The 21,680-nt window shown below is 41.2% G+C and overlaps 3 protein-coding genes across 3 annotated transcripts; 2 read left to right on the top strand and 1 right to left on the bottom strand.

Moving 5' to 3' along the window:
- The first annotated feature begins 20 nt into the window (after window positions 1–20).
- On the top strand, window positions 21–1,830 carry gfer (growth factor, augmenter of liver regeneration (ERV1 homolog, S. cerevisiae)). The gene is made up of 3 exons (XM_058050371.2): window positions 21–384; window positions 456–664; window positions 1,427–1,830. The coding sequence occupies exons 1-3, from the start codon at window positions 211–213 to the stop codon at window positions 1,587–1,589; spliced, it is 546 nt and encodes a 181-aa protein (XP_057906354.2). The 5' UTR covers window positions 21–210; the 3' UTR covers window positions 1,590–1,830.
- Window positions 1,831–2,900: 1,070 nt separating this feature from the next.
- Window positions 2,901–11,959, top strand: syngr3a (synaptogyrin 3a). Its single transcript, XM_058050365.2, has 4 exons — window positions 2,901–3,139; window positions 6,640–6,874; window positions 6,999–7,144; window positions 8,487–11,959. The coding sequence occupies exons 1-4, from the start codon at window positions 3,038–3,040 to the stop codon at window positions 8,721–8,723; spliced, it is 720 nt and encodes a 239-aa protein (XP_057906348.2). The 5' UTR covers window positions 2,901–3,037; the 3' UTR covers window positions 8,724–11,959.
- znf598 (zinc finger protein 598) lies at window positions 7,757–21,597 on the bottom strand. The gene is made up of 12 exons (XM_058050355.2): window positions 21,278–21,597; window positions 20,480–20,592; window positions 19,362–19,491; window positions 18,973–19,184; window positions 18,660–18,880; window positions 18,466–18,559; window positions 17,278–17,450; window positions 17,073–17,148; window positions 16,116–16,987; window positions 15,194–15,359; window positions 14,961–15,108; window positions 7,757–14,142 (listed from the first exon to the last, which is right to left on the bottom strand). The coding sequence occupies exons 1-12, from the start codon at window positions 21,449–21,451 to the stop codon at window positions 13,759–13,761; spliced, it is 2,763 nt and encodes a 920-aa protein (XP_057906338.2). The 5' UTR covers window positions 21,452–21,597; the 3' UTR covers window positions 7,757–13,758.
- Window positions 21,598–21,680: the final 83 nt, after the last annotated feature.

The following is a 21,680-nucleotide window of genomic DNA, read 5'->3' as shown; positions in this document are numbered from 1 at the left end:
CGTCATAGACATCCGACGAGCACTTACATCACACTGGAAGTATCGAGACACAGCATGTTCGCTCGCTTCTCCACTGACAAAAATATATTTTGTATTATTTTATATGTAAGATTTAGATCATGCGTAATTTTGCAATTTAAGCTAGTGAATTGATCTTTTGAGTTAGCTGATTAGAAAGTCATTGGCTAATGTGTTGACCATTAGCCAAACATGGCTGCTTCCTCATCACCGAGCGACTCACCCGGCTTTGAGGGCTTCCCGTTTAGAACTTCCGAGGACAATTCCAGCGGGGAGGAGCAGGTGAAAAAGAAGCCATGTCGCGCTTGTACGGACTTTAAATCTTGGATGAAGACACAGAAGCGACAGACGACAGCTGCTGTGGAGGTGACAGGTCGATCAATGCAAGTTGGATGGAACATACCAACTCTCTTCTGTGTCACTTTTAAATGTTCCAGGATCCCAAAGCTGAGCAGGAGTTCCAAGATCCTCAGTGCCCACTTGACAGGGAGGAACTGGGCCGTAACACCTGGTCCTTTCTGCACACCATGGCCGCGTATTACCCGGATAAACCATCTCCCAGCCAGCAGCAAGAGATGGGCCAGTTCATTAACCTCTTCTCCAAATTCTTCCCCTGCGACGAATGTGCAGGAGACCTCAGGGACAGGTCAGACTGCAGAGCGCTTATGCAATCCATCCATATTTGATAGCACTTGTCCTCGTTAGGGTCTTGCGTGAGCTGGAGCCTATCCCGGCTGATTTAAGGCACAATATAATGAGAATATCATTTATGTTCTGGGAGAAAATCCACCCCCCCCTGTTATGCAATCAATGTTCAATGACCTCATCCATCTTTTACATGGGGAGTTCAATACAATGGGGGTGTTTTAGTCTCATGACTATATCTCCATAAATGGTGGCAGGGGGCATTTATTGCTCAACTGCAGAAAGTGCTAGGTGTTTTTTGAAACAGATGCTACAGCCGTATCAGGTTTTCCACCTTCTTTCCCCCTTCATCATCTTGTAATAGTCCTGATTTTTTTTTTTTTTTAAAGGCAGCACAGATTTGTCTAACACTCAGAATTACGCTGTGCGCTTGAACGCCTTGCTTGAAAGGAGAATGGAAGGAGACAGATCTGGAGTTGTTGATCGTTTTCAGTGTGTTCTATTAACAAATAAACTACACCTTTATCTTGCTGGAATCTGTCCATAGTGTCCCGAATCTAAAAGAACCACTGTTTGTTTTAGGGTCACACTCATTCAAGGGTAAATCTGGAATTTTAGTTCTTATTTGGTCCCGCCAGCTTTACAGATGCCATGTGTGCTGTGGTAATGACTCTTACTTTTTCGGGGTGTTTCCCTGATGATCCATTAGAGGTCTCTTCTCCAGGAAATGCTTTGTTGACGTGATTTCCCTCCTCCCCCACAGATTAAAAACCAATCAGCCGGACACCAGCAGCCGTCACGCTTTGTCTCAGTGGTTCTGTCGACTCCATAACGGCGTCAACGTGCGTCTGGGAAAGCCTGAGTTTGATTGCTCCCGCGTGGACGAGAGATGGAAGGATGGATGGAAAGATGGCTCCTGTGACTGACAGACATCCTCACAGAACTTTTTGAGTGTGGAAGCGCTTTGCTTTGGAGAAGGTGGACGGAAAACAATTAATTTTTCATGGGAGTTTTACTGTCTGATGATGTATTTGTTCCTGTAAGCAACTTGGAGAAATATCCCTTAATGAGCAACAATAATATTGCAATATTATTGTTACAGGACACTGTTTTTGGACATTTATGTTTGCGTCACAACAAATTCCGCATTAAAATGTTATTTTCTGATGTTGTCACTCATGGTTTGTTCAAGTACAATATGCTGTATTGTCACATACTAATGTAATATATAATAATATAACAGGCTATAACCATTTGAATAGCTAACTAAAAAAAGCACCTGGAGAATATTAGTCCTCCATTTACTTTATTTACATATTTAGGTTGCTAATGTTAACACCTAGTTCTGACTGAAAATGCTACTATGTTAATTTTAGCATGCTAGGAAAAGCTAACACCTAGCATAATAGTGCTAGGTGCTTAAATATGCGTCTAGCTAAACGGCTAAACATGTTAGCATACTAGCAATGTAAACGTGCTAACGTTCGTCCATTCAGAACTTTTGAAGTTATTGTTATAAGTTACTGTTGGTCATATTTAAGGACTTTTGTGGTCAAAATGTCACCTAATATCTGTGTGGGCACCATTTTAATAAACGTTACACACTATGAATGTATTCGATATGTTCAAGACTGCTAGCATTTACTGTAAATAAAAGCACCTGGAGAATATTAGTCCTCCATTTATTTTATTTACATATTTAGGTTGCTAATGTTAACACCTAGTTCTCACTGAAAATGCTATGTTAATTTAGCATGCTAGGTGCTTAAATATGTGTCTAGCTACATAAACGGCTAAACTTGTTAGCATGCTAGCAATGTTAACGCGCTAACGTTCGTCCATTCAGAACTTTTGAAGTTATTGTTATTATTATTGTCGTATTTAAGGACTTTTGTGGTTAAAATGTCACCTAATATCTGTGTGTGGGCACCATTTTAATAAATGTTACACACTATGAATGTGCTCGATATGTTTAAGACTGCTAGCATTTATTGAAAAAAAAGCATTTCGAAGACACCTGGCACTCTGCAGTTGCGCATGCGTTCTGTATTATACTGTATCTCAATTAGAAACAATGTCATTTTCCACTCGTGACGTGAGCTATGCTAGCATATGCTAGGTGTTATAGAATCTAGTATGTGTACATATACGGACTTGGTAATACTAAAAGTAGAACCCATGACGTATTTACGTGCTTCGCCCGTGTAGTATTGATCTAAATGCGCCCGGAGTCTTGGGCTCGCACGCTGAGCTCGTGCTCCGCGCAGGAGCCGTGAACGCGCACGCAAAACCAGTCCCTGCAGCAGAGCTGGGCAGGCAGCGCGTGTGTGCGCCGTGGAGGAGCCTTGAGGAGCGCACACGGAAACCAGCGAAGATGGACGGAGTGGGATCGTTCGGAGCGGGCCGCAGCGGGTCCACTATCGACCCGATTACCTTCGCTAAACAACCGCAGACCATCCTGAGAGTCCTGTCGTGGGTGAGTTGTTTTTTCCTTACGCTAGTGTTTGTGTGCATCCTCACATAATCTTACTAGAAGATATCACGAATAAAAATACATAAATGATAAATCCTGTGTGGAAATAGTAATATATTTTGTTCCGGGGTGTGTTGATGCAGAAGATGAAAGCGAAGCGCAGGTTATAATCGAACCGTGTTAGCGATTTCGTTTTTACAGATGTTTTTAGGGGCGCAAACGCAACACACCACCTCCCTAGGAAACACATTACTGGTGCTTTGTTCCGCTTAAAAACAAAACAAAGCAGCTAGCTCGCTCTTGTTATTTCAATATTATTATCTAACAGCTAGTGCTAGCCTTTAAAGTCATAATAGATGCACGTATTTATCTCTAATGGCCATAATGTTCTTCTGGAAATGAAGTCGTCGTTCGTCATCCCACCTGTGATTGGTCAGTGAACGTGAGTGCGCGCGCACGCAGGCTCACGGACAGTGACGTTTGAAGGGGAGCGTCACCTCAGGGTGACATGAAGAAGGTCCCCCCCCCCCCCACCATACACACACACACATTAACATCACCACCGCCACCAACGATGGTGGGAATGTCAGTGATGTAACTGAAATGTGTGTAAACATCACAGATGCCATTTTGGTTCCGGGTGTGTTTACACTGGCGGTCATTCGTGTTGCTTATCTGGAGCGGAATCGGGGCCCGGTTTATTGACAAGAATGGATGTAAACACAAACAGATCATTTGGAAAATGACGGCAATGCAGTTCCATACATCCATCCTCAATTTTAGATGTAGATAACTACAACGTATTGCCCATACGACACCATTATTCACGTGCTCTATTAAGTAAATAATGGAATTGATCATCCATTGGCTGTAGATGACCACAATGTAGCCCGTAAGGACAAATAGACCACATGATGGCGCTGTTGTTCAATACCTGTAATTTGACTTGAAATTTCTCACACAGCTCAATACAATGGACAAAAGATTGGTTGAAAAACATGGCTGCCATCAAACAGGGGCGGGATTCAGCACCAAATGGTCAGTAAGTCATTGACCATAGTGTTGTGATGTTCACGAACGAACCGGTTCCTTTGAACGGCTCATTAATATGAACGGTGGGAACCGAGTCGCAGCTGGGAAGCGTAGATTAGATTTGCAAATAGTAAGTCATTGACCATAGTGTTGTGACGTTCACGAACTAACTACTTCTTTTGAACGACTCATTAACATGAACGGTGGGAACCGAGTCGCAGCTGGGAAGCATAGATTAGATTTGCAAATAGTAAGTCATTGACCATAGTGTTGTGACGTTCACGAACGAACCGGTTCCTTTGAACGGCTCATTAATATGAACGGTGGGAACCGAGTCGCAGCTGGGAAGCGTAGATTAGATTTGCAAATAGTAAGTCATTGACCATAGTGTTGTGACGTTCACGAACTAACTACTTCTTTTGAACGACTCATTAACATGAACGGTGGGAACCGAGTCGCAGCTGGGAAGCGTAGATTAGATTTGCAAATAGAAAGTCATTGACCATAGTGTTGTGACGTTCACGAACTAACTACTTCTTTTGAACGACTCATTAACATGAACGGTGGGAACCGAGTCACAGCTGGGAAGTATAGATTAGATTTGCAAATAGTAAGTCATTGACCATAGTGTTGTGACGTTCACGAACGAACCGGTTCCTTTGAACGGCTCATTAATATGAACGGTGGGAACCGAGTCGCAGCTGGGAAGCGTAGATTAGATTTGCAAATAGTAAGTCATTGACCATAGTGTTGTGACGTTCATGAACGAACTGGTTCTTTTGAACGACTCATTAACATGAACGGTGGGAACCGAGTCACAGCTGGGAACCGTCCCCCACGGCTTATTAGATGCGCAAATAGTATCCCGTAACGTGGTGCACGGTGACTTAAAACTTAATAAACATTAAAAAAAAATTAGCCAAATGAGCCACTTTTTTGAACGACTCTTTGAAAGGACCGGTTCACCAAAATCCGTCTCCTTTCAAAGAACCAAAAATCCCATCTCTAATTGACCATCCGTCAAACTTATAGGATATCTGTACTACTTCTCTACTTGGGAACAACCAATAGAGGGCGCCACCTGTGTTATTTACATGAATGGAAAAAAAATCTACTTTTTTTTGTCGATGCTAAAAGTATTTCACTTTCTAAAAGGTGCAATGCTTTGCCCCAGAACCACCTGTGCATCTAATCTGATTAAACCACACATGATCGTGGATCCGACATACTCCCATTGTGTGGAACCTCCGCCATCACATGACCGCCACCCCCCATTGGAGTGTGTGTGCGTGTGTGTGTGTGTGTCACATGGTCCTGTTCTGCCATCCAGAGTTACTCAGCTGATCAGTGTCCGTGCGTGAGCACAAGAAGAAAGGCACACATTTTACAGAGGAATGTTGTTGGTTATCATGAGGAAAAAGATGATTTTTTATATGAAAGCGTTGCCGATGGCAACACATGTAACGCTCACTGACTCGGGACGGGGACATTTTGGAAGGGAATTGACGCATCGAACTCTTTGGTTCGTCGTAGAAAGGGAGGGAATGACTGAAGAATAATAACACTGCAAATCAGGTTGCCAGATACAGTTTCAATGTTAAAGGTTTAAAAAAAAGGAATTTGGAAATCCACAGCTTGCCGGATTAAGACACTCGGGCCGCAGTTTGCTCACCCCCGCCTTTATGAGTAAAATATAAAAAATGGCACCACATGTAACGCTCACTGATTCGGGACGGGGACATTTTGGAAGGGAATTGACGCATCGAACTCTTGGGTTAGTTGTAGAAAGGGAGGGAATTAGGTGAAGGTGTTTGGTCTGGGAGACGTTCACAAGCAGCGCTGCTAAAATGTGTTGTGTTGTGTTGTTCGGTTGGCTTTTTTGTTTTTATTTGTATGACTCAAGAATAATAACACTGCAAATCAGGTTGCCAGATACAGTTTCAATGTTAAAGGTTTTAAAAAAAAAAAACGAATTTGGAAATCCACAGCATGCCGGATTAAGACACTCGGGCCGCAGTTTGCCCACCCACGTCTGTATGAGTAAAATATTAAAAATGGCACCACATGTAACGCTCACTGACTCGGGACGGGGACATTTTGGAAGGGAATTGACGCATCGAACTCTTTGGTTAGTCGTAGAAAGGGAGGGAATTAGGTGAAGGTGTTTGGTCTGGGAGACGTTCACAAGCAGCGCTGCTAAAATGTGTTGTGTTGTGTTGTTCGGTTGGCTTTTTTTGTTTTTATTTTGATGACTAAAGCATAATAACACTGCAAGTCAGGTTGCCAGATACAGTTTCAATGTTAAAGGTTTAAAAAAAAGAAAGGAATTTGGAAATCTACAGCATGCCGGATTAAGACACTCGGGCCGCAGTTTGCCCACCCACGCCTTTATGAGTAAAATGTAAAAAATGGCACCACAAACCTCTCTCTGCATGTATTTAAATAATATTTAAATAATTTCCTCGCCGCAGGTCTTCTCCCTGGTGGTGTTCGCCTCCATCGTCAACGAGGGCTACGTGAACATCGGCAGCGAGCGTCTCTACTGCGTCTTCAACAAAAACGCGGACGCGTGCAACTACGGTGTGTTTGTGGGCCTGGTGGGCCTGCTGGCCTGCTCCTTCTTCCTGCTGCTTGACTACAAATTCTCTTCCATCAGCTCCGTCAAAGACCGCAAGAAGGCCGTCATGCTCGAGATCGGCTTCTCAGGTGAAGTCTCACCGCGACGCGTTTGTTTAACCGAGCTAGTCAAAACCCGCCAGATGTTCATTGAAACCTTCGGGGGTTCGAAATGAAGTCACCTGACGCTCTTTTGTTTGACGTTCTTCGCCAGGTTTCTGGGCCTTCTTGTACTTTGTAAGTTTCTGCTTCCTGGCCAACCAGTGGTCTCGAACCACGGTCGACGAGCTGCCGCTCAACCAGGGGGCGGACGCGGCTCGGGCTGCCATCGCCTTCTCCTTCTTCTCGATAATTACCTGGGTAAGACCGTGAGACTACACTGATGAGTACTAGTACTACTACATACTGCATGGAAACAATGCAAATGGGCCTTTCGTAATCGATCCACCGGTAGGAACACCTGCACAATGCAACATGCTAGCGTATCAATAGTGTTGAATTGCACTTTATCATGCTGACAGCGGTTTCTAATATTTGACTTATCTTTGACTTAAGACACAGTGGGGGGTTGACTACTGCCAATTATGAGTCCGAGCTAATGGATAAATTAAGCATTTTCAAGCTTAAGAATGTTCAAAGTCAAGTTAGTTTAAGGCAATACAAGACGCTTATGAACAGTAGTCTACACCGGCCACTAGGTGTCACTACTAAGATGCTCCACAGGCGTCATTATTCATTCTTTCATTCATTTTCTACCGCTTATCCTTATTTTATTTTATTTTATTTTATTTTATTTTATTTTATTTTATTTTATTTTATTTTATTTTATTTTATTTTATTTTATTTTATTTTATTTTATTTTCATTCATTTTCTACCGCTTATCCTCACGAGGGTCACAGTTTTTATTTTATTTTATTTTATTTTCATTCATTCATTCATTTTCTACCGCTTATCCTCACGAGGGTCACAGTTTTTATTTTATTTTATTTTATTTTATTTTATTTTATTTTATTTTATTTTATTTTATTTTATTTTATTTTATTTTATTTTTAATTTTAATTCATTTTCTACCGCTTATCCTCACGAGGGTCGCAGTTTTTATTTTATTTTATTTTATTTTATTTTATTTTATTTTATTTTATTTTATTTTATTTTATTTTATTTTATTTTATCATTCATTCATTCATTCATTCATTCATTTTTTACCGCTTATCCTTATGAGGGTCGCATTTTTATTTTACTTTACTTTATTTTATTTCATTATTATTAGTTTTTATTTTATTATTTTATTATTATTAGTTTTTATTTTATTATTTATTTTATTATGATTATGATTATGATTATTATTATCATTATGACATAATAATCACCATTATAACTCCAGCTGAAACTCAACTCTGAATCCCTGACTGATTATGTCTTAAACAGCTTATTTTCTCTTATTTTGGCTACTATGTTGAGTGTAAAGGTGACTTTAGGGGTGTTATTTCATGTCTAGAGGTCTCTAATCATGATAAATGGTATTTAGAAGGTTGTAACTACAAAAATATTGAATCTATAACTAAACTAAACTATAGTATGGAAAATCCTACAAAGGAGTAAAATAAGCAAAACAACAGAAGAAGAAAATGTCCGTATCAGAGCGAGATGTTTGATGATGATTCGTGGGTCTAAAATCCACGCCTGCCACTCTGCTTTCAGGCCGGTCTCACAGTGCGTGCGGTGCAGAAGTACCTCCTGGGCACCGACATGAGCCTGTTCACCTCAGAGCACATGGACGGCGGCGGTGGCGGCGGTGGCGGCGGCGGCGGCGCCCCCACCCAACCCTTACCCTCCAACTCACCAGGAGGGGGCACCACCGAGTTAACAGAAACCTACCAGAACCCGCCGTTTACAGAGAACAACACGGCGCCGACGTACCAGGTTCCAATTTATTAGACCAGACTGATAAAACTGCTCTGAGGTCAGTTAGCAAAAATCTGCTATCTTTTGTTTCCTCCTCTTGTTGTTCACGTGAACATTCCAGCTTTGTCTGCACTTTTCTAGACGTACTTTCACGCAGATGACATTCCTCGGGTTAGGATTCAACTAAACAAAAACAAACAAGAGGAAGAATCACAGAAGATGAGAGCGTTTTGCAGTATTCCTATAAGTACTAAGTATGACGGACCACCGCGTTCAAGTCCGATTTGCTTTTCCTCCCCTTGCTGCAGTCAAACAGCGATCTCATGTATTGAATCTCCGCATGTTGTCCAAGTGTAGACTTAGCGACTCAAGTGCCATACTGTACTGACAGTGACTTCATTTCCAAAAAAAAAACCACACAAAAAAAATACTTCATTACCACAATGTTCTTGTGACCAAGTGCAATATCTTCCATTCTCATGCAGGTTGATGTGTACTACTGTACTGTACTTTGGTGTATGTAGACTTCCTGTGGATGTAGAAAGTGAAAGCAACCCTTGGAAAAAAAGTAAAAAATATATATAGTACATATAGTATATCTGTATATTTTATTCCAAACTTTCTTCCACTTGTACAGGTTAGATATTAATATTCTTTGGGAAAAAGTAAAAAAAAAATGCATATTATATTTTCCCCGAGGTTATATGCCAATAATGACAATAATATGTGTTATTATTAATAATAATTGTTAGCTCTTTTTAGTATTATTGCTTATTTATTTTTATTTTATTATTGCTTTTTTTATTATATGCTTATTTATATTTACTATTATTAATAATAATACTAATGATGATCTATCAACACGTGTTTAATGGAAATATATGAAATATTTATTTTTTTATTGTATTTTTCCCGTAACATTTGTCGCTTGTCTAAGTTATAGGCCACATTATTATTTAAAAATGATGAAAATATTCTTTATTGCTACAAGTCATCAATTACTAGTTATTGGTAGTATTTATAATTATTATGATGGTTATTTGAATTTTTTGCTAATAATAATAATACTGATGATTGTACTATCAACACGTGTTTAAGGGAAATATATGTAATATTAATTTTGAATTTTTATCCCCAATAAATGTAGTCCAAAAAAATTAGAATTATATTTTTCCCCTGAAATGTGTTGAATGTAGGTTATAGGCCACATTATTATTATTAATAATAATAAAAAGGTAGTTATTAGTATTCATTATTATTACTTTTATTAATGCTGTCATTTATTTGTTTATTTTAATTTTTTTTATTTTATTTTTTATTGTATTTTTCCTATAACATTTGTCGCTTGTCTAAGTTATAGGCCACATTATTATTTAAAAATGAGGAAAATATTTATTATTTGCTACTAGTCATCTATTACTAGTTATTGTTATTATTTATAATTATTATGATGGTTATTTGAATTTTTTGGCAATAATAATAATACTGATGAACACGTGTTTAAGGGAAATATATGAAATATTTATTTTAAAATTTTCTCCCCAACAAATATAGTACAAAAAATGTACAAAAAATTTGTTAAATTATTATTATTAATAAAAAGGTAATTATTAGTATTCATTATTATTACTTTTTATTAATTTTGTCATTTATTTGTTTATTTTTATTTATTTTTATTATTTATTAGTGGTAGTAATAAAAGTGATATATAAATATATAATATAAATTATTTATATTTTCTCCCCCAACTGAATTTTCCAGGTTATATTTCACGATATTATTAGTAACGAATTAAAAATTTACTGTAGTCTAATTGTGGTGCTTTCACTTCCTATATCCACCCCATAGTAGCCCCCCCCCTCTTCCCCCCACCCGCCTCAAATGACACACACTTCTTCAGCTTTGAATTGTACTACTAACAAATCTCAGGCATATTTTGACTTGTCGATCCCCCTGGAATTCCAATCCAAGCTTTAACGTAAGAATTATTTATGATCCTGGTTGTTGGATGTAGCCGTCAATCAAACGCTAAATTGAAAACCAAATGTCGTGTCTAGGTTACATTTCTGTACCAGGGAATGTACGTTGTGTGTGTGATCTGAGACGGCGTCGGTTGTGTTTAGTTGACTTTTTGGAAGCTGCCAAACTGCCCTGTGTTCTGAACAATTTTTTCTTCTTTCTTTGAACGCATCACTGCTGTTGGCTTGATGATGTGGAGTGTGAGGTGAGGTGAGGTGAGGTGAGGTGAAAATGCCGAACTGATACCGTTTTGGCGGCTCAATGTAAGATGCTCTGCTGTTGCCGTGGCGACAAGGCCGGCGCGTAGGTGTATGGAGATAATCGCCATGACAGCCGTGTTGATGTGTAGCCTGTGTGTGTGATGTTTTTTTTGCACAAGTCAGTGCAACAAGTAACAGTGTGTGTGTGTGTGTGTGTGTGAATGTGTTTAATAATATTTTCTTGGTGCATTAAACTTATTTTTACAATAAGTTTTTTTTTTAATCATTTTCACTTTAAAGAATCAAGTATAGAACCAAATATATACGTTTAATTTCCCTGAGTCGATTTGCCTGTAATTCCTCATGTTTAACCCGTCGGCAACAGCGCCCTCTGCCGTACAGAGGTGGTACACACGCAGTGAGACGACTATAAAAATGCATGTTATTGTAAGACAGTCGTGATTAAAAAGCCATTAATGCAGCAAATTTGTTGTTTTAGTAGTTTTAACTAATAATGAAATTAAATGACGCTGATAAAAACACCTGTTCGATACCACAAAAAATAAAAATAGGCCTTCCGGTGAAACTCTTATTATTTCCTGTTATTGATACATACATGGTTGCTGTTCATGTCAAAGCAAATATAACTGCCAACTCAATACCGATGCATGTTTTTTTAATTGATTTCCAGCCGATTAGTTGACGTACTCGTCATTCTATAAGGAGGAACTCAATTGAAGAGCTAATGGAGGAAAGTGTGCCTGAGTGTGATTGATGCCGGGGTCAAGTTGTGTTGTTGTTGTTGTTCTCGGTGCTTCGCTCTCTTTCTCTCTCTTCAGTCAGTCATTGTGATAGATTTAAAATAATAATAAAAAAAACATTCTGTGTGTTTTGTGCACTGCTCTAGTGTTGGTTGATTGTACAAATCAGTATGTTCATTCAAGTAAATGGATCATGTGTGTGATGATGTCCGGGGGGGTCTGGATTGTCCTGTACTGCTTTAAAAAAATATATAACAATTAACAGAATGCACTCTTTATACAGTAATATCACTCATAAAGGGGGGCACTCAAATAAAAGTCTTCTGTGACTGTAGTTTTGTTGGACTGAGATAATAAAAGTGATGATATGTAGTCATTGTGAGGGTTCCAGTATAATTCTTTGCATGGATGTTACCATTTTTTCCCTCCCAGACAAATTAATGATAAAAACAATAAGCCCATAATAAACTAACAAGCAAGTGGATTTGATTTTTAGCGTGCTGCCCTTTTATGAAAATGCTAATTATCATTTGTCCTTGTTTTAGACTTCTTCTGTGTAAAAGAAATAAAACAAAAAAAACGATGTGTATAGACAAGTGTGTCACTGTCTATTTCCTGAATGTCTCTGGACTGCAGTCTGAACATCGCTCCCAATAAAAAAAACATGACATGTATTTTTGAGTGCGTTTCTTTTTTTTAGTTACAGATCGAACCTGGCCCTTTAAGAGAGAACTGCATTGTGGGAGTTGTGTGCTGTAGTTCTGTGGTTTGGCACGTGGACTCGCCTGTCTGCACTACTTACTAGCCGTGTGGCCACGCTCTTTTGTGCCTGTTCAGCCTCTGTACTAAATTTTGGAGATAGCTGAACAAGGGAAGAAAAGCACACTGGGATAATACGTCAAAGTGTTAATTTTGGATGTCTGAGACACACGTAAATAAAACAGTAGACATTTTAAGTAGTGGGACCTAGCGAAAAACCGCACAAGGTGAACCTTGGTTCCCTTTACCCTTCCACAAGCTCATTGATTGGCTGAGACTATCTTTGGTAGCGTGTGATTGGTCGTCCGTGCTGTCACTCCATACGCATACGTGTTTAGCTAGTTGACCAGGATTTCCTGCTTTCTCGGTCACAAACTACACATTGGACGCTTGTTATACCTGGTCAATGGATTTGAGTATCATTAAACAGACAAAAATGTTGAGTCTGTACCCGAGTTAAGTTGATCACGGGGGTAGTTTACTAACAAAGACGCTGCCTACTCGCTTCGTTTCCCTGTCAAACAACATTAAAGACAAAACAGCATTCTTCCGGCCTTCACAATAAAAACACTACGCGTTTGTCAGACGGCATATTAACAAAATAAAGGTCTTGGTCCTGAGAGAAGATGAAACACATCAACACGCCCACCAGCACAAAGGCGCTCAAACAATGGCCAGAAAAGGAGAGTTGCGCGTATGAGTGCTGCTCAAGTGTTTATTTGCTGTAAGTACACATATGTACATGCATTTAAACCTAGTAGGCTGAAATACAAATGTGCTTTGTGTATTAAATTGAAACAAAGAATCAACAATCGGAAACCATTTCATGATTAATTGTATTTTGTTCCTGTTTAAAAGAGAAATACAGTATTGTGTGACTTCATCGATATTGTGGTGAAGTGTTTTGAAACAACAAAAGAAAATGTAAATTGAAAATTAATAAGTATATCTGTTTTGCATGCAGCTCAACAGCTACACTTCCACAGTGTAAAATCATTTCAATTTGAACTGAAAATTCGTTCAAGTTGTTCCAAAATTTTGCACCCTGCAGCTCATCACGGGACTCAAACCGTCAACTTTGAAATGTTACCTAAATGAAAAAAAACTTCAAGAGCAATGGATTGTTCAAGTAGGTTGTGATATTTATAAATAAATCAAGTTGCATCGGAATTGCCCTCATCTCAGCTCGTCAGGAAATACTTTCCACTAAGCCCCGCCTTCGCCGTCTTCTGGCGTGCGTGGGTGGGGTCCACAAGAAAGCGACAGCCGTCCTCCACGCCGGGAGCTGCTGATGAGATCCGACAACAGAGCGCTCGACGGAGTCGGTGGCTAGCTGATAATTTGGCTGATGGACTGCAAGGAAGGGAACTCCTCGTTCTCCGTCATGTGCAGCGTTTTGTGAGAGTTGAAGTCCTTGGGGGCCAGAACCTGTCTGCACGTGGGGCAGACCTGACAGTCCAGGTCAACGGCGGCGTTGGCGTTAGCCTGCGTGCTGGCGGGGGTCTGCCAGGCGTTCTTTTTGTTCTTGTTCCTCTTGCCTCCTCCCGCCCCCGACTGCTTCTCCTGAGCCTTGCAGTCCCCGTGAGCCGTGAGGAGCTCCTGCTGCTTGGTGGTGTCCGGCAGCAGCACCAGGAGCTCGTTGAAGATGCGGTTGAAGTCGTCGCCGAGCAGGTCCTTGCAGCTGCGGTGGTAGTGGGCTGCTGATAAGACCCCCTGCAAGCACGCCGACGGTGTCAGGGGATGCGTGATGAATAAATAAATACGTGCTAAACGTATGCGGCATAACAGAGGAACCTTTGCAGGTCCAGAGCCGGAGCTTTCATAACACATTTATTTACTTTTAACGTACGCACAAATGTTAAAAAAAAATTTAACCACTAGTCTGAATAAAAGTGTGAGACACAAATATATATAAATATAAAATATATAATGTAATATATATATAATATATTAAATATATCATAATATAATAATAATATATAAATAATAATAATAATATAATATATATATAAAAAATATATATAAATATACGACATAACATTAACTCTCAAAGAAGTTAGTGGCTATTATTCGTATAATAATATATGAATAATAATAATATAATATATTAAAAAATATATATAAAAATACAACATAACATTAACTCTCTAAGAGGTTAGTGGCTATTATTCGTAACATAGAAAAAATGAAACATGTACTCACCATTCAATTCGATGACGAGTAAACAAATACGAGGAAATGGGAAATGGAGAGGCGGGATTACCGTTGAAGTAGGAGTGGTTTCCGATCACTTTGCCGTGTCGCTTCCACTAGCGTTTTTTTTTTTTTTTGCCGTCACCCATATCACCCTTTCCCACGTTCCCATTTAGCTATGAATTTTATTACCGTTTCTGTCGTCGTCACGTTTATCCTGTACTCTACCATCACCTTTAACCTTCTGTGGCGGCATTTGAAGGCTTACAAAAAAAAGCCAAAGAAAAAGTAAAAGTTGCTATTGAGTATTTGTCTGGTTGTGACAGCGTTAGAAGTACCTGTCTGAATTGGGCGGAGTAGCTTTTGAACCGATTGAACTTGGACTCGTCGTCGTGGAGGTACTTCTTGATGGACTGGATCAGCTCCAGGTTCCTCTGATGGAAGTCCTCCGGCACCAGGTAACCACTGTCTGGAGCTTTGGGGGCTCTGCGAGGGAGGGAGGAACCAGAACCCAAAGCGGTTTAGAGCGCATCCGTGATCTCGGATGTCTCGGAAGTGGCGGTGGGCTTACAGGTTGACCGCCAGGGGAGGGGTCTCCACCACGTTGCTGTTGAGGGGGATCCCGGTGAAGCCGGGCGGGGGTTTTGTGGCAAGGAGCCCCAGGCCAGGTGGAGGTGGCGGCATTGTGGAGGACGGAGGAGGAGTTGAGGACTTGGTTGGGAAGGAAGTCTTGAACCCTGCGTGGCAAAACGATAATGAGCTAACATGGCGTGTACATAAATGCAGTATTGATCATAATACTTTGTATTTGCTACTTAGGGTGGCATATAGTAACTAAAGAATGTGAAAGTGTAACTGTTATTTTCTTAGTTGACGACCGTAGATCCCAGATACTAACCTATACACTTCCCATGATGCTTAGAGTGCAGATTCAGGAAGTTGTGAGGTGGACGCTAATATCACGTTTTAATAATAATAATACATTTTATTTGTATAGCGCCTTTCAGAGTACTCAAAGACGCTTTACAGTGAAGAAAAAAGAAATAAAAAATAGAGTAGTAAAAAAAAAACAGAGTAAACGATGCATTAAAATACAATATCCATACATTCATTCAGAGCTAAAAACAAGGCTAAAGGCAGGGCGGGGGCGTGGCAGTCAGGTATAAAAAGTTAGACATTAAAAACGGATTTAAAAAGATGGTTTTGATTTGTTTTTTTGAAAGAGTTCCAGAGAGCGGGGGCAGCGATGGAGAAGGCTCGGTCTCCCCAGGTTCGGGTTTTGATCTGACAAATATTAAGTATGTTTGATCAAGCGTAGAAGCTCTGCTTGGATGGCGGCGTGGAGGTACGACGCCGACACAAGTCATTTACGGTTACGTTGTTACCAAATGAATATGAACCAAACCATCAGTTCTGTGGTCTCATAGAGTCCATTGTTGCTAATGCTAGTTGGAAGATTTAAGGTAGGCCAATGGAATCAAACAATACAGTACCTGGAGGTGGTTTCTTAGTCATGAGGGCGGGGAAGTCCTCGTCTTGTTCAACCGGAGCATCTTCCTTAGGATGAGGCGATGTGGCGACCGTCTCTTTGCTAACGACGGGTGGTGATGTTTCATGAAAGCCGTTAACCAATCGACTTTGGCCAACCGCAACGGCGTTGGAAGGTTTGCTCCTGGTTCTCTCAGGAACGTTCTCCTTTTGAACAGCGGTTTCCGCTGACTGTGTCCTTGCAGGCGCTTGAGTCCCCGATGGCGAGGCGTTAGATGGTGCAGATGTGTTCTTTTGTTTTTTCTTTTTGCTGGCTCTAGAGGCGGGCAGGTCGGCGTTGGGCGCCGGGGGTGGCGGCGAGGTAATGGGGGTAGCTTTGCCATCGCATCCTTTGACTGTAAGCAGAGATGAGATGTCCAACATGGTGGGCACGGAGCGGAACTCCTGCCGCGTCATTCCCGCGCCGTCGTCGTCGGAGGAGGAAGGAGGCGAGCGTGCGGATGCGGCCTTGCCGTTCTCGCCTACTTTCTTCTTTCTCCTTGAAGACGAAGAGCTTGAGGAGGTGAGGGGCTGGGGGCCGGACGGTGCGGAGGAGAGTTGAGGCGGGGGTCGAGTCGAAGGAGGTGGCTGAGCAGCTTGCCGAGCCGGAGCGGCGGGAGTGGACCAGGCCGAGTTAGACCCGGCTGCGGATTTGAGGGGGCGGACTTTGGACACGAGGGCGGGGAAATCCTCCTCTTGAAAAGACGACTTCTTCCTGGGCTGGGCGGGGTAAGACGGCGTCATGGGGGCTGGAACGTTAACTACCGAGAGGCTGGGGAAGTCGTCCTCCTTCAGAGTCCGTGGAGCTGGTGGAACCGCTGGTGGAGCCGACTTTACCCTGGTCATGTGACATAAAAGAAGAACTGTAAACCCGAGATTGATAAAAGGGTTTAAAGTCCGTGTGCTGTGTGACGTTATGTTACATGGCGGCTGGAGCTGTGGCGCCCAAAGCTGGAAAGTCATCTTCATCTCTCGGATTTGAGCTCTTCATGGTCTTCACTGCAAAATAAAAACAAATAAAAGTCTCATATAAAAGATGTCATACCATTTTCAAGGACAATTTCATCGATAATTCGAGTACTAAAGCAAGTATTTTCAAGACAACAAACTACCGGAACTACCTCCTACCTGGAGGTTTTCCTGTCGGTTTAATGGGTCCGGTTCTGGCCTCGTCCGATTCCGTTCTCTCTTCCCTGTGCGGTTTGGGAGCGCTCCTCTCCAGTGCAGCCGCTCTGTCTTCTTGTCGACGCATGGCCATAGACGCCCTCATTGCAGCAGCCACCTCCCTGTCCTCTTCCTCCCTGCACAGGTGGGTAAACAAACATTTGAATCTGGACATGCGGCTCGACGGCAACGCAATAGAAGATACATAAAGTGAAGCTTAAATCAGATCGGGTCATTACTTAAAATGTTTGTGTGGATTCAACGCATGGGTTTGCTGTATGGGTTCGTGTCTGGAGAGGCACGAGTCAGGCATACACATATGACACCTTTAGGTCCATTAGAAAATTTCATTGTATTTCATCAGGAAGCGTTTTTATAAAAAAAAAAAAAAAAAAAAAACTTGTTTATTAAAAAAAAAAAAATTTCATGTAAAAAAAAAAAAAAAAAAAAATGTTATGATAATGGTTTAATTTCATTTGAACATGCATCAGATTACAATTGAATGCATCCCATAATCAGTTCACAGTTCCACATGTCCAAAAGGAGTAGGAAGAAGCAAAGCTTATTAAATCCTACCCCTCCATCTGGTACTTTTACAATCAGTAACTGTTACATTTGTTCACTTCCTGCTTTCCTAATATAGTTAAATTTTTTTTTTGTTTGTTTTTTATGTTTTATTTTATTTTTGTCACGCACCGAAGTACGAGGTGATATGACCATACAATGACATCATCGATCATAATCGGTTTACAGTCAGCTATGATCACAGTCCATACATGATATGTTCCGTGCATGTGTTTGTTCTGCAAAAGTGCTGCAAATCATTAAATTTTGTTCACTTCCTGCTCTCCTTATTTAATTTTAATTTATTTTAATTTAAATTTTTTAGACTTAATTTTATAAATTTTTATTATTTTTTTTTTGTCACATACCGAAGTACGAGGTGATATGAGCATCCAATGACATAATGGGTACCATAGTAAGTGTCAATATAGTGATATATATAGCATTTAGTTCTTCCCTGAGATCATATTTCTCCTCTATTGTAGACGAGGCCCAGTAGTATGAATATTTTATGTTGTGATTATTTTTGTGTGTTTCCTCCGGAAGGCCCGCCATCGGTAACAAGCCTGAAGGAGCCCGACAACTCACCGAGAGTACCGCCAGCTCTTCTGTCCGGCTTGGGGTCGTCCTCTCCCTCCTCGATTGTGACGCATCTCCTCATAGTCGTCACCGGTGACCAGACCTGGGAGATAAACGCAGATGAAGACATCCATGACTTCGACTTGTGCTCTGAACTACAGAAGCATCTGTTGCATGATGCGAGTCTGGGGAGGGCCGCCGACCTTCGTTTCTCCTCTGCTGTTGTCGAGGAGCCAAGGTGAACTGCAGGTCGATGTGGCGGTTTTGTCGGGCCTCGGCTCGGCTCTTGCTGTGCGCCGAGGCCTTGTGCGCCTTGTAGTCGATCTCGGTGCGGAAAGCGTGCGTGAACTGCTCGGTGGCGCAGAGGCCTTCCTCGCACAGGTAGTGGCTTTCCCGGAAGTGCTCGCTCAAGTACTGGTAGTCGCTGCGGGAAAACAATGCGTTTGAAAACTTTGTGACGGAACGCAACCGGCAACAAAGATGCAAAGTTCAAGGACGGCTGGTTGCCGTCGTTACCTGTAATATTCCTGGGAGCCGTCGGCGTCACAGAAGTGGCAGAAGTAGTGGTCCTTTCTCAAGTGTTTGAGAAGCTCGTCGTTGTCCAGGTAACGGTCGTCGCAGAACTTGCAGAGCGGGTGTCCTCGGTGGCTGGTGTCGTCCGGGTCCCCGTGCGCTCGATGGCGTGCCAGTTCCTTGCGGTTGTACCACTTCCGCTCGTGGGAGAAGATCTAGGGTTGATTTTCAGTCATCACTGCGAGCTTATTGCGCTTTCACACCGGGCTAGCTAATGCACATGCGGTTCAAGTACGTGGAAATCAATCTGTATAAACAACCACAATGTATCCCCGCTGGGCATCTTTAAGATGCTTTTAAATCAAATCCAATGCCTTCAAGAATAACAATACCTTTAGATGCTTGGTGCAGAGCTTGCAGCAGAAGAGTTCATGCTGCTTCCTCATGTGCTGCTCCAGCTCCACAAACTTGGAGAAGATCTTGGCCTCTGTACAGCAGGGACACTGGGGCAACAGCAGGTGCCTGATGAAGCACACAACCACAAAAAGGTGAACAAATCCCGTATTCGTCACATGACATCTGATAAGGAATGACGTCTTGGGAATATTACATATATACATGAACTGCATGAGATTAAATGGTAAGAGTAAAATTTCATTTGAACATGCATCAGATTACAATTGAATGCATCCCATAATCAGTTCATAGTTCCACATGTCCAAAAAGAGTAGGAAGAAGCAAAGCTTATGAAATCCTACCCCTCCATCTGGTACTTTTACAATCAGTAACTGTTACATTTGTTCACTTCCTGCTTTTTTAATATAATTTAAATTTATTTAATTTTAATTTTATTTTTTACTTTCATTAATTATTATTATAATATTATATATTAAATTATATTATTTTATTTATTTTATTAATTATTATTTATTTGTCCACACAATAAGTAAGATATGGTAGAACCAGAGAGCAATAAAGAGTGTGGAGTGATTTCTGATTGAGAACTAAATTTTGCTTTGTTCAATACTGAAATATTTCTGGCCACCTTATGTTGTATATTTGTAATATGAGGTTTCCGGCTCATATTTTCATCTATTGTGATCCCCAATGCTGCAAGTTCACGGAACAAAATGGAAGTCAGTCAGGATACCAGCGGGAGTCGAACCTCAGGGACGTCCGTTTTTAAAAAGACATGAGCCGGATGCCCTAAAGAAAGTAGGCTACCTTTTGAAGAGGTGGAATGAAAAGGTTAATTTTTCGCTGTTAAACAAATACTCATGTTAGCATAACGTACTGTAGGTCTGGCTCCCTTCATAGGCGGGCTAACCTCCAATTTGTTTCGTTAGGTTGCAGAATTTTTTGACATTTTTATTTGTTTATGACCTTGCAATATGTCCGTGATCGCAGCACTTTTAATTTGCAGATTTAGATTTCTGTATGTTTAGGATCATGTCTGTGTTTAAAGCGTTTGTTTGGGCAGCATTATTACTATAACAAAAGTACAACTGACCTGTACTTAGCATGGATCTTCTCATCTGCAAAATAAATGTCATGTTTCTTCTCACAGGGGAAGTGCTGGTGGGGCAGAGAGGAAAAGGCCCCTGCGGTCTTCACAAAAACCACCTGAGAACAACAACAACAATAACAGATGTAGAGTACTTGCAATGCATATCACACTACAGATATTGTGTAACAGTTGACATGGAAGATTCGCACTAATATTGTCCTGGTATTCCAGTCAAAGTGATATATATTCCAAATTTTGACTATAAAGCAAGCCTTATAGTGAAGGTTTTGGGGGTGACGTTATTATCCAGCCGGGTTGACAGACCAGACCGGCTTAAAGTCCATTGAAAGGACTGAATGGAGGGAGGGTAACTACACAACACGCTAAAACAGGCAGACACCAGTTATCCATTAACACCCGTACACACACACGTTAAAGTATATTTGCTGAAAAAGTGACAGCCAATATGAGCACCACTTCTTGGTCATAAAAAAATAATGAAACAAACAGTTAAGTCGCCCCATGAGATAAGAATGTAGCTACTTTAGACTGGTTGGTACCTCCACCACTAAAGTGGCTAGTTATAGTTAGCACGCTTGATAACGTCTATGACTTATGACTATTTATTTATTTTGAGATTTTTTATTCACTCACAACGACAATGGTTCATAATTCATTCAAATTAGAATTAAGTTACTATTAATGAGAAAAGGGGTTTCTTCTACTGGCACCCAGGACGTTACGGCCTAGCTGGCATTAACTGGTTGGGTCCTGGAGCCACAGTAGTTTCAGCAGCCGCACCTTGTCGAGCTCCTCCCGGCAGACGGCGCAGTACTTCTGCTCGCAGAGCACCCTCATTTTCGTGGAGCAACGGTAACACACCGGGTGGTCGCATTTTCCGAAAGCGAAGATATCCACTTCTTGGCAGCATAAAACGCAGTGCTTCTCCGTTTCTTTAGAGTTTGTTAAATCCATGGTCGAGTAAAAAAAAAAGCAAAAATTACCCAATGGGTCCAGCGGCTGCCTCTGTAGTGCTTACGTAATTGTGAAAGTCTGAGACACTGACGTGCCACGCCGCTAGTTACGCTAGATTTGTATGGCATGTGGATCGGAGCTGTCAATGCCCCAGGTGGTGCTGCGTTAGCCTATCGTGTCGCTTGTATATCTGCACACTCCACTTCCACGTGGGAGGCGTTCACGGAGT

This window comes from Doryrhamphus excisus, linkage group LG16 (assembly GCF_037039965.1).
Source record: "Doryrhamphus excisus strain RoL-2023G ecotype Guam linkage group LG16, RoL_Dexc_Guam_v1.1, whole genome shotgun sequence".
Classification (NCBI taxonomy): Eukaryota; Metazoa; Chordata; class Actinopteri; order Syngnathiformes; family Syngnathidae; genus Doryrhamphus; species Doryrhamphus excisus.
Note: the sequence above shows the minus strand (reverse complement) of the source record. Positions and strands in the feature narration are given on the sequence as shown.